Source organism: Microtus ochrogaster, chromosome 22, assembly GCF_000317375.1.
Source record: "Microtus ochrogaster isolate Prairie Vole_2 chromosome 22, MicOch1.0, whole genome shotgun sequence".
Lineage (NCBI taxonomy): Eukaryota > Metazoa > Chordata > Mammalia > Rodentia > Cricetidae > Microtus > Microtus ochrogaster.
Genome location: NC_022023.1, coordinates 249,569 through 262,564, shown reverse-complemented (window position 1 = coordinate 262,564; position 12,996 = coordinate 249,569). Strand labels below are relative to the sequence as shown.

The 12,996-nt window shown below is 44.1% G+C and overlaps 1 protein-coding gene across 1 annotated transcript in view; it reads left to right on the top strand.

The window, feature by feature from the left end:
* The window catches only part of P4ha3 (prolyl 4-hydroxylase subunit alpha 3), a 33,753-nt gene that overhangs the window by 9,012 nt on the left and 11,745 nt on the right, over nucleotides 1–12,996 (top strand). Inside the window, exons 4-8 of the mRNA XM_013350112.2 lie at nucleotides 125–348; nucleotides 4,461–4,610; nucleotides 6,030–6,081; nucleotides 9,533–9,696; nucleotides 9,906–10,082. Of these exons, the coding sequence (XP_013205566.1) occupies nucleotides 125–348; nucleotides 4,461–4,610; nucleotides 6,030–6,081; nucleotides 9,533–9,696; nucleotides 9,906–10,082 (767 nt within the window). The remainder of the gene's footprint in view (nucleotides 1–124; nucleotides 349–4,460; nucleotides 4,611–6,029; nucleotides 6,082–9,532; nucleotides 9,697–9,905; nucleotides 10,083–12,996) is intronic.

Genomic DNA, 12,996 nt, shown 5'->3' with positions numbered 1-12,996 from the left:
ACTACTTTACTGTGTTTGGAGGCTGGGATACAGTCTTACTACTTTACTGTGTTTGGAGGCTGGGATACAGTCTTACTACTTTACTGTGTTTGGAGACTGGGATACAGTCTTACTACTTTTACAGCCCTGAAGGATGGTTATGAGAAGGTGGAGAAAGACCTTCCCGCTTTTGAGGACCTTGAGGGAGCAGCGAGAGCCCTGATGCGCCTGCAGGATGTATACATGCTCAACGTGAAGGGCCTGGCCCAGGGTGTCTTCCAGAGGGTCACGGGCTCCTCCATCACTGACCTATACAGTCCCAGGCAACTCTTCTCCCTCACAGCGGATGACTGCTTCCACATAGGCAAGGTGACATGCAAAGAGGACCAACTGCTGAGGTCTACCTTCTTACGGATTAGCTGTGTCTCAGCTGTCTTTGTGTATTCCTTATGCTTGTGGTAAACCTTGAAAATTTGATATTGCTCCTTTTTTCAGAAGTGGAAACCAAGGTTCAGACAGGTTAGATCACTAAGACTGCATAACACAAAGTAACAGAACCAATTTTGAGACTTGTCTTTTAGCTCTAAATCCCATGCTCTTGCCATGGGAAAGAGAAATCATCAGATATTAAGATATTCTTGAGCATGAATAGCTTTTCTCTATTTCTAAAAAGGTATCATGTATCCCAGGCCAGTGTTAAGCTTGCCAGTGTCTTCCTGCCTCCACCTCTCCAATGTTGAGCTCACACCATGCCCAGTTTCGGCAGTGCTGGGGATCAAACCCAGGGTGTCATGCATGCTAGTCAAGCACTCTGCTAACTGAGCTACATCCTTCACATATGAAATGGTTTAATTAAAAATGCCAGGATGTTGGACATAAATTATGTGATACAGAAGAAAGTTTCTGTCCTGCTCCGTCCCGCTGTTGTTCAGTCCCAAAGAAACACACAGAGATTTATATTAGTTATAAACTATTTGGCCTATTAGCTCAGGCTTATTATTAACTAGTTCTTACAAGTTAAATTAACCCATAAGTCTTGTCTATGTTTAGCCATGTGGCTTGGTACCTTTTATCAGTAAGGCATTCTCATCTTACTTCCTTTGCATCTGACTGGTGACTGATTCTCTGCTTTTCCTCTTCCCAGAATTCTCCTAGTCTGGTTGCCCCACATATGCTTCTTGCCTGGCTACTGGCCAATTAGCATTTTATTAAACCATTATGAGTGACAAATATTTACAGTGTACAAGAACATTATCTCACAGCAAGGCGAAAATCACAACCTAGGCTGTGCGCATTGATATTATTTGAGGAAATTAGACCTCAGGAATCTCCCATAGATGTATTTAGTTAATTTTTGTCATACTGAGTTGTTTTATAATATACTCTTTGCCAGCCTTAGCCTTCAAAATGCATAGGGTCTATTATTATTATTATTATTATTATTATTATTATTATTTTGGTTTTTCAAGACAGGGTTTCTCTGTATAATAGTCCTGACTGTCCTGGAACTAGCTCTTGTAGAACAGGTTGGACTCGAACTCACAGAGATCCACCTGTCTCTGACTCTGAGTGCTGGGATTAAAGGTGTGCACCACCACTACCCAGCTTAATTAATGGTTTTGTTTTCCTTTTGAAGATGCTTCCTGAAGAAAATTGTTCTTGTTTCCTCCTGCCTGCCCACACCAAGTTCATTAGCAGATTTAACAGTGGACTTCTTGGGTCCCAGTTCCAAGCTTGGGGAATTAGTTTCACGGATCTATACACAACGACCCTCTCTGCTTCCTGTTTCTCTCTGTGTGGTCCTAAGCAGAACCACAGCCCAGTCGTGCGCATGGCTAGTTCAAGCAGCTGGGTGCACAGTACCAGCAAATGCTTGCTAATGAAACGTCTTGACTATATATTGAAAACTTTAAGTCATATACTGAAAATTTAGTAAGCCAACTTCCTGAAAGTCTTGCTGGAAATCTTTATTTCTGTATTTATTTAAAAGACCATGCATTTCAAATGTAAGGGTGGTATATAGAACAACACCAAATAGCTATAAATGAGGTGAAATACATTTTCAAATTTGGCTATATTTATTTACCAGTTTTCCCCTCTCATTCCTACACCTTACTGCTCTCCGGGTTACCAGTGTCCTTCACCAAGCAGGAACTGAGCTTCTGAGGTTGGCTTCTTCACTCTGCAGCTTACACTTTGGGATGTTGTGTGTATTTGGTAGTTCATTTAAAAGGATTTATTTACTTTATTTTGTGTGTATAAATGTGTTGGTCACGTGCATGTCTGTGCACCACGTGCCAGGTGCCTTCCGAGGTCAGAAGAGGGCATCAGATTCCTGGAACTGGAGTTACAGATGGTTGTGAGCCTCCATAGGAATAATGGGAATTCAACCCAGGTCCTCTTCAAGAGAAGCCTGTGTTCTTAACTGCTGAGCCATCTCTCCAGCCTGTAGTTCATTTTCGTTGATCTATGGTGTGGATAAATTGTAAACTTTTTATTTAGGCTCCTGTTGGTATATCCTCAGACTCCTTCCTGTCTGAGCTGCCGTGAGGAAGCTGCTATTAGCATTTTTATTGTGTCCCTGGCTACTTATTTTTGTTGTTCATTTTCCATTTTGTCTCATTCTGTAGCCCAGGCTGGCCTCAGCCTCCCACATCCTACATGGCATAAGCATCTGCTAATGTGCTCACTGCTTAAATTTTCAGCTAGGTTTTTGTTTCTGCCACCTGGCATTTAATTTTTTCCTTTGAAAACATGTAACTTCATGCTTTTTTATTTTGTTTAAAATTTCTGAATATTTAACTTACTAGACATTTTGACATGTTTGAAAGAATTCCAGTTATGTCAATCTACCATATTCTAGAACTTGAAAATCCCCGTGAAAATATCAGCAAAATGATTAGGACTGGGATGTAGCTCCCTAGCACACATGGAACTCTGGGTTTAATCTCCAGCATCACATACATACACACATACATTATACCACAAACATACATACCACATACATACATACTACACACATATACGTATATACCACACAATACATACCACATACATATATATGCATATATACCACACACATCATCAAATACATATATACATACTACACACATACCACATATACACACAAAAATACCACACATACTACACATATGCATATACATATTACACACATACATACTACATACATACATAACACACATACACGTATATACCACACACATGTATATACATATATACCACATACATCACAAATACACATATACATACTATACACATACATATACACACAAATATACCACACAAACTACACATACATATTGCACACACATACATACTACATACACACATACCATATACACTGTCCCCACATATATAGATACCACACACCACATGCACATTTCATAATACGCCCATATACACATACACCACATACACACATATACCACATATACACACTATATACCACATAATATACCACACACATATGAATACATATGCCATGCATACACATGCATACATACAGCAAACACAGAGATATAAATAAATAAACATACCATACATATGTACATATTCACACAACACTCACAGTTAATTTGACAGGGAAAAAGTTAGGTTACTGTTGTTAATATTATTATTATTCAGTTCAACCTTTTGTACAAATAAGAAATGTGTAAAGAACCGACAAGACAACACCCCAGGCTAAAGGCAGACTTGAGAAGGGAGCCGCTCTATTGTTTGGCATGCACGTTGGCGGCAACTCTAGGTCCTACCCTGATTGGCAGTCACACCTCAGTGAGATCATTTTGTAAGAGTTGTTCCAACTCGGTGACCTTATAATTCCATGTTGCTTCAGTATTGACTTCCAGGAAACTCTCCCCAAAGGCCTGATGTTCTACTTAGCTGTAAGGAGCTAGGTCTGGCACAGGCAGCCATGTTGTGCTGTGCTCCAGCTTTTAATCAGAACCGACAGCATTCCCAATGTCCGCCCTCGTTACAGTGGTGGATGTGCTGTATTGTGGTGATTGGTGTGTTCATAGCCTCCAGGATTCAGTGCTCTCAGGAGAAAAAGCCTACATGCTCAGTGACCCACTGGGCTCCTTTTCCTTCTTCAAGAAAGGTCTGTCTCAGGTGCTACTCTGTAACTCTGCTGAGACCCCAAGCCCCTTCCTTCTCTATGCCTCCACAGTACATTAGGCATTGTAAAGCCTTAAAGCCCTGGCACCATTCTGTCCCACAATGCACATACTTGAGTTCATCTGTCTGTCTCCTAGATCATAAATTTCTCAAATGCAAGAACCCCATTTTCTCTCCATAAGTACAATGTCATATACTATTACTAGATAACAGATATTAAACAGAATAAAACTAATTAGAAAGTAAAGCTAGGCTTGTGGGGGTCCAGAGGCCTCATCCTGTGAATAATCAGATGATTTATTTTCTGACTGTGGACTAAAGCTGTGGCGGCTGTGTCCCTGCAGGTGGCCTACGACATGGGGGATTACTACCATGCCATTCCGTGGCTGGAGGAAGCTGTCAGTCTTTTCCGAACATCTTATGGACAGTGGAAGACGGAGGATGAGGCCAGTCTGGATGACGCCCTGGATTACCTGGCTTTTGCCTGTTTCCAGGTATTAGGGTGATGAAACTCATTTTTACCACAGGCAGTACAATGTTCTACATCACTTTCTGGTTTGTTTCATCTTCCCGGGGGTACCAAATGTAAGGCCATTATTTTATTATCACCATAGATTTAATATAAGTAAATCAAGCTCCTAAAAAATTCTTAAAGTACCAGGGAGCTCATAGGGGCAGACTTAGAATCCACGTCTGAATCTAAGTCTAGAGTGCTAACCAACGCATGGACCACTTTGCTGTCTTCATCTCTCACTTACTTGTTATAGCGGCAGCACATAGGTGTTTGATGGGACCCAGTCAATGGAGAACACCCTGCACTCTCACTGACTCGTGGCTCATCGCTGATAACATACCATAACGTTGCCACGAAGGGAGGAGTTTGATTATCCTCTCCCACCTGACACTGAATCCAGCTGTGATGTGGTCATTGGCTGCAGAGTTGACATCTTCATTCCATTGTACCAACCTGAGGCCTCCTGCAGCTCCCATCTTCCCTGGGTACTGTTGATCTGCTGCCTGCTGTGTCACACATGGTCATCCCTGCCCTAAATATGGCAGCTTCCATCTTTCTGTATGACTAACCTCATTTCTCACCAATTGTACAGCCTTGAAAGTGCTTGAAGTGGGTGGGTTTCGGTGGTGTGATGTTTTTTTTTATCTCATATATTTTACAATGTGATTATTATTGCTTCTATCATTAGAGTGACATTTTAGCATGCTAAAAGTTTAAGGAATTCTGTTTCTGTATATTCCTGTCAACTGGTCAGTTTTCTGCAGCAGAATGCAGTCTTCCTATGTGGAATTTGCTTCCTCAGACTTAGGTGCCTCGACCATGATGAGGCTGCATGGCTAGAGACAGCTAGTTCCTACACATCTGACCATATTCATTTTAGTTTTTCTTTTGCTTTCCTCCTACTCTCTAGACTCTGGGAAGCACTAATCCTGGAGAATAAGAATAAACTGTATTTTGCTAGAATTTCTCAACTGCTCCTCTTTTTCCTCTTCCTCCTTCTCCTCCTCCTCTTCCTCCTCCTTCCCCTCCTCCTCTCCTCATTCTTTTTTCCTTTTGGTGGTACTCGTGGATTAAATTCAGGCACATACTCAACAAGCAATTCACCACCAAGCTATGCAGCAACCCAGCCACACTCACCCTGAGTTTTCTTTCTCCCTTTGCTGGTGAGAGTGGTAATAACATATTGGTTAATAAGGAGATTTGATTTGTAACAGGGCTGCAAAAACAACAACAGCAAAACCCACAAATCCTCTGCATTTCTAGCCCATTGCCTATTTCAGTGAACCTTATTATCTACTGCAGTAAGAATATTTTATAGTTTTTAAAACTAGTCAGTGATTAGATTAGAGAAACTATCTTTATTTCTGTTGACATTTTCTTTCTTTTCTTTTTTAATAAGGCAGGAAATGTTTCATGTGCCCTCAACCTCTCCCGAGAGTTCCTTCTCTACAGTAAGTGACGCTAAGGCATACATTACCCATCTCACTTCTGCCCGACCTTTAATTCTTCTTGCAAGTGAAGTCTAGTGTGTGTGTGTGTGTGTGTGCACGCGTGCGTGCGTGCGCACGCACATGTATATGCACGCATGTGTGTATGGGTTTGCACGTGTGTGTGCACACATGTGTATGTGTGTGTGTGTGCCAATGCACATGCCTATGTTCATGCATGCAGAGACCAGGGGAGGACACTGGGTGTCTTGCTTTATTGAATTTTATTTTTGCTTTATGAGTATTTTTATATGTAGGAGTATTTTGTCTGTCTGTATGTGAACCACTTGCATGCCTGATTCCTGAGAAAGTCAGAAGACATCAGATTCTCTGGAACTAGAATTACAGACAGTTTTGAGCTGCTGTGTGGGTGGAATCGAACCCAGATTCTCTAGGAGAAAAATCAAGGCTCTTAACCACTGAGCCATCCCTGCAGTTCCTCTACTTATTTTTGAAGATGGTCTTTGATTGAACCTGAAGTTCAGGGCTTTGTCTAAGCTGTCTGGCTAGCAACCTCCCAAGGTACCACAATCTGTCTGTCTTCACCCCCCTAAAGCTGGGATTTCAAGTACAGGTGGGTGGCCATGTGGGTGCTGGGTCCCTGAACTCAGGCTCCCTTGCTTTCACTGCAAGCATTCTGTGAGCCACCTCCCAGGCCTCAGCCGTTCTTTTTTATTATTCTAATCTCGTTTTATTTATACACAGATCATTGAAAGGGAGAAATTCATGAGTTAGTTGGAAAAATGCTTAGAAGATGTCAACCTGCCCCTTCCCAACTTGTTCTTTTGACGGGAACAAGTTTAGAGCCAGGTTCTTCAGAGGCGGTTTGGAGACCCAGGTTTTGGAAGGGAACCCAGGAATGAATAAAGTCAATGTGCACTGTGTCTGTGAGAAGGGAGTGAATCAGAGGGCTGTTCACTGAGAGCTATCAGTTCTTCCCCTAAAGCCACAGCTCACTTGGCTATGCAGGCATCCTGCCCAGCCCGGCTTCAGCCCCTTTAGGGAATGCTTTATGTCAACAGCAAAAGGAGAAGATGCTGAGAAGCTCAGCTTCAAGATTTCTGCATAAAATTTCTAGATTTTCCTTTAAGTATTTAGCTACTCAAATAAGATGTAAAGTCACTATTATCACCAAATGTTTAAGGGCTTCTTTTTAAATTTTTATTTCATTTTATGTGTGTGACTGTGCACCATGTGCGTGCTTGGTGCTCATGGAGATCAGAAGAAGGTGTCAGGTCCTCTGGAACTGGAGTTACAGATGGTTGTGAGCCACCATGTGGGTGCTGGTAACTGAACCCACACGCATGAGCCTCTGTGGAGTGCTTTTAAACTGCAATTATTTGTAACTTTTAAATGAATCCACCTAGTGTGTTCGGTCCTCCATTTCTGGGTTCTGTATCCACGAATTTAATCTACTTTGTATAAAAAAATACTGTGTCTGGTCAAAAACAATAGCCTTTTCTGTCATTATTGTTCCCTAAGCAGTGCAGTGTAACAATGATCTCCTTACTTGTGTAATACAGCATTTACATTATGCTAGGTATTATAAATAGAGATGATTTAAAGTATGTTGGTGGTGTGCATAAGCTTTCTGCAAACACTATACTATTTTATAAACAGGATCTGAGCATCTGTGGATTTTGGGGATCTAAAGGGATCCTGGAATCATCCACTGAGAGAGAGCTTTTTTCTTTCTGATACCTTGACAAAGAACAGGATATGGAAGTCACTCCGTGACCTGGAAACACAAGAGTAATTAGTAGTATAAAGAATTTAAGCGGCTGGGGTGGTGACTCTTATTGAAGCACTTAGCTTGCAAGCGTAAGGATCAGAGTGTGGACTGACTGAAGCCCACATAAGATGCTGGGTGTGTGTGATGGCGGACTTGTGATTCCAGCCTTCAGAGGCAGCAGGGAAACAAGAGATCTCCAGAACAAGGTTACTAGCAAAACTATATAAATCCAGCAGCTCTGGGTTCAATTGAGACCCTGCCTCAGTGAATAAGGTGGAAGAGCAATGGAGGATGATTCTTGACAATAGTGTCAAGCCTCTAATGCATGTACATCCTTCCATGTGTGTGTGTGTGTGTGTGTGCGTGTGTGTGTGTGCGTGCATGCATGTGTGTGCATGTGTCCCTGCATGTGCACATGTGTGTGTATGTGTGCATGTGCTTGTGTGCGTGTGGGCGTGTGTGTGTTGTGCATGCGTGCATGTGTGTGTGCGTATGTGTGTGTGTGTGTGTGTGTGTGCACATGTGTGTGCCAGAGGCGTCCAGAAGAGGGTGTCAGCTGCCTTGGAACTGGAGTTACAGGTGGTTGTGAGCTGCCTGATGTGGGCGATGGGTACTCATCTGTGGTCCTCTGAAAGAGTAGAAAGCATTCTTAACCACTGAGCCATCCTTCAGCCCCTGGAGGGATTCTGAGGATCATTCCCAGAGATCTAGTGGAGCTGAGAATGGATATGCTTACAGTTCTCCAAAGACAGGGAGCTGGGGAGATGGCCCTGGTAAGAGCATTTGCTGCACAAGCGTTTGTTCCTGAGTTTGGATCCTAGGCAGCCGTGTAAAAGCTGGGCATGACCCCCACCGCCCCGCTCCCACTGCCACATACACCCTGCCTGTAACACCAGAGCTGGACTTGGAAAGGGTGGGTACAGAGACAGAAGAAACCCGAGTAACTCCAGGGTCAGTGAGAGACCATGTCTCAAGAGAATAAGGTGGACAGCAGCTGAGGAAGACACCCAACATTCTCTCTGGCCTCCAAAAGCACACACAAGGGCTCACACACATGCTCACATACATGTAACACCCCCACTCTGTGAGCACACACACAAATATATATATATATGAAGAACAGTTTGGGCCTGTACTCTAGGTGACCACTGAGCTTCCTTCCACTCCTCTTGCTTGCCATGTTCTCTTTCAAGTAGTTACTGGATGCTGTGCTCCAGGAGGTGAGCCTAGCACAGTATCTGGCATAGGACACGGTTTTAAACATTTATTAGTGAACTGGTAAGTGAGTGGACGGATGGATGGATGGGTAAAACTTCTTTTCTAACATAGAACTGACCATCATGGTCCCCTGTCTAAGCATGACAGCAGCCATCCCTCAGGTCCAGCAGACACAGACCAGTCAGCTTTTAATGCCAGATGCTCTTTCAGGGGACAGACACCGACATGGGATGCTATTTAAGTCGCTCCAAGAAGGCTTGCTCGCTTTATTTTTTTCCCTCCCTCCCTTTTCTTTCTTCACCCTGTAGCCCTGGCTGGCCTGGAACTCACAGAGCCCTCCTGCCTCTGTCTCCTGAAAGCTGTGGTTAAAGACGTGCCGGCACACCCCGCAGCAGGAGCTCTTGAGCATTCTTCCTGGGGCCAGATTTGTTCATCTATGTGGTTTCCTGTTTGGCTCTCCCCCAGATCCAGGTAATAAGAGGATGGCCAGGAACGTGTTGAAATACGAAAGACTCTTGGCAGAGAGCACTCGTCAGGAGGCGACTGAAGTTGTCATTCAGAGACCCAACGTGCCCCACCTGCAAACCAGAGACACGTACGAGGAGCTATGCCAGACCCTGGGCTCCCAGGTGGGGTCCCTCAGAGAAAGGGAAAGGGGCTGATTGGCTGGAGTTGGGATAATTTGAGGGGAAAACTGATGCCTTAAAGGCAATACAACTTACCAAACAATACCCAAGGGACTCAATCTTCTGTTACCCCCCAATTCCAGTTTTTGTGCCGTGGCTCCCAGGAGTCTTGACCTTTCTTTTTTTACATGAACTCTACTTTTTCCTTCCAGCCCACACACTACCAAATCCCCAGCCTCTACTGCTCCTATGAGACCAATTCCAGCCCCTACCTGCTGCTCCAGCCCGCCCGCAAGGAGGTCATTCACCTGCGGCCCTTTGTGGTTCTCTACCATGACTTTGTTAATGATGCGGAAGCTCAGAAAATCCGAGAGCTTGCTGAACCCTGGGTGAGCATCCTCAAATACCCGTTGTATCCACACATGCCTGGAGAACAGATATCTGGCCTGGCAAGACTCTTTCTTAGGCCAGGAGTTCAAAAGGCCAACCATTCTGTAAGGCCAGTCAACAGCAGGGAAAATCATGGCTGTACTTGTCTCTAGTGGGAAAGGATGCTGTGCCAGCGGCTTTAAGAGACATAGGATATGTAGCTATAAACAGTTGTCAATATCCAGTCAGTAGTGTGCTTGAGACATGAATGTATCATAAGATATCAATCAAAGGGATCTCAGAAAATATAAATGAGGTTTTCCTCAGTGACAGCTTTTCCTTATGATTAGTAGAAGAAAAGAACTTGACAGGGACGAGGAGTGAAATACTAGTGCACATTTACAGAGCAGATGTCGATGAGCTGCTGATTCAACTTCATGACTCTGTTAAAGGGGAAACTGAGGCCCAGAACGGGGAACTTGTTTGATAAAAGTAAACATGTAGCTAGAATCGGGACTGTCACTTTGCTGTTCTGTCTTTTAATAAGCTCAGGCTGAGTTACGCTTCGTAGTCAGCGACCCCTGAACCTTGGAGACAGCGATGGTTTACCACATCACATGTTTGTGTGGGATTGGCTGAACGTACGCTGTAGCTGGTCTCCAATCCAGATTGGAACCCAGCCTGGCAGAGTAGCCACCACTGGGGATTTACCAGCCTCATGGAAGGGGGAATAAGACAGAAATGGCAAACATGAGCTGGATTTTAAAGCTTCTGTTTGGAAGTACCACATATCTTCCAGACACAACTCTGCAAAGGCAGAGACAGACAGATTTCTGTGAGTTGGAAGACAGTCTAATCTATACAGTGAATGCCAGGATGGCCCCTGTCTAATCCTTCATAGGGAAGGAAGGGTCAGCAAGTGACTGTGCCAAGCTGGTGCCAGTGGGGAGGAATGTCTCATTGCCCTGGCTAGGGACTGTGGCAGATATCGGGAAAAGGCAGTCCCACTTCCGTAAGGCAGTTGTACTTTCTTTAAAGGCACAATTATTTGGTGCAGAATTATTTATTTTTAACCAGATGCCATGTGTGCTGCCCATCCAATGAGACATTTAGTAATTCATCACCAGAGCACAGCCTGCCCAAACCTTTTGCTTTAACAGAGGTGAGGAAGTTTTCCTCCAGGTAAGGCAGTGTTTCTCAGCTGTGAATCTTGACCCCTTGGGGGTCAAATGACCTTTTCACAGAGGTTTCCTAAGACCACCAGAAAACACAGATGTTTACATTATAATTCAAAACAGTAGCAAAATTATAGTTATGAAGTAACAACGAAAATAATTTTATGGTTGGGGTCACCACAATGTGAGGAACTAAAGGGTTTCAGCGTTGGGAAGGCGGAGAACACTCGCGTAAGGGGAAGTGCTGTGATCAGATGTGCTATGAGGCAACCTGACCAGAAGCAGCATCAGGTCCTTAGAACAGCTCTGTTGCCATGGTGATGGGACAGGTGACCCATCCAGAGATGCTCACCGAATCCTTCACTTCAAGGTCATCTATTTGGCATGCACAGACCTTGCCACACCCCCTTTCGCAACCGCTCAGTGGTCTTGTTCACGCCTGTCTGGCCTGCGACTATTTCAGGAATAAGCTGAGAGCTTGTGGGAGGGCTGTCTGCCTCCTTTGCACCATTCCTCGGCAGAATCCTCCTCTCCCATCACTTCCCTCTCTATCTGCCCCCTCCCATCCTACTCAGGGCCTCAGGGGAAACCATGTACCTCCCGTGGACCCCAGTACAGACCACAGCCCCAGCCTGCTTTACAGGGCCGCATGACTAAAGTAGCCCGTCTCTGGAATCAAAGCTTTTGGTACCAGCTGTAGAGCAGTTCATTTTTATGTTAATTCTGCCATTTATGGATTGGCTGGTATCACTAGACATTTTGTGGGTTAGGGTCCCATCTCCCTACCCTATACTATGCTCATTGCTCCCAGGTCATTTGGATTTTGTCTCATGTACGTGATGTGTGCACTCATTTGTATGATGACAAATTGAATTTGAAGATTTTCTTTTTTTCGTTTTGTTTTGCTTGTTTGTTTTGGGATGCATGGTTTCTCTGTGCAATAGCCCTAGTTTTCCTGGAACTAGCTCTGTAGACCATGCTGGTCTCGAATTCACAGTGATCTGCCTGCCTCTGCCTCCTGAGTGCTGGGTTTAAAGGCATGCTCCACCACAGCCTGGCTTTGAAATTTTTTTTTTTTTATCAACCACCTATCTTATTTTTTGAGACTTCCTCTCACTGAACCTGGAGCTCATTAATCCAGGTCAGCTCACAATCTAGCCAATGAGCTACAAGGCTCCACCTGTCTCCACCTCCGTCCCCACAGGGATTACAGGCTCAGCTCCACACCTGGCTTCTTAGGGGAATGCCGGAGATCCACAGGCATGTCCTCCTGCTTACACAACAGGCCCTTTACCAACTGAGCTATCTCCTAACCCCTTATTTTTATACTTTGAGAAAGATTTTGTTGTGTTACCCTAACTGGCCTCAAATTCCTGGGTTCAGGGGATCCTCCATCTCAGCCTCTTGAATGTTGAGTCTATAAGCAAGCAAGTACCACTTTGCCTGCTTGAACTAATCTTTGAAAGTTAGAACTGACTTCCTAAATACCTTGTTTAAACTCTTGAGTGCTGACACAGCTCTGTACCCTGACTGTGGCTGAATCCTTCCACTGTATCTCCCCCTTTGCCCTTGACAACCCAGCTACTTGTCTTTTCTGTAAACAGGCCTCTCTCTCTCCCTCCTTCCTTCCCCCTCCCTCCTTCCTTCTCTCTCCCTCTCATCTATCTGTCTGTCTGTCTATCTATCTATCTATCTATCTATCTATCTATCTATCATCTATCTATCTATCTATCTATCTATCTATCTATCTATCTATCTA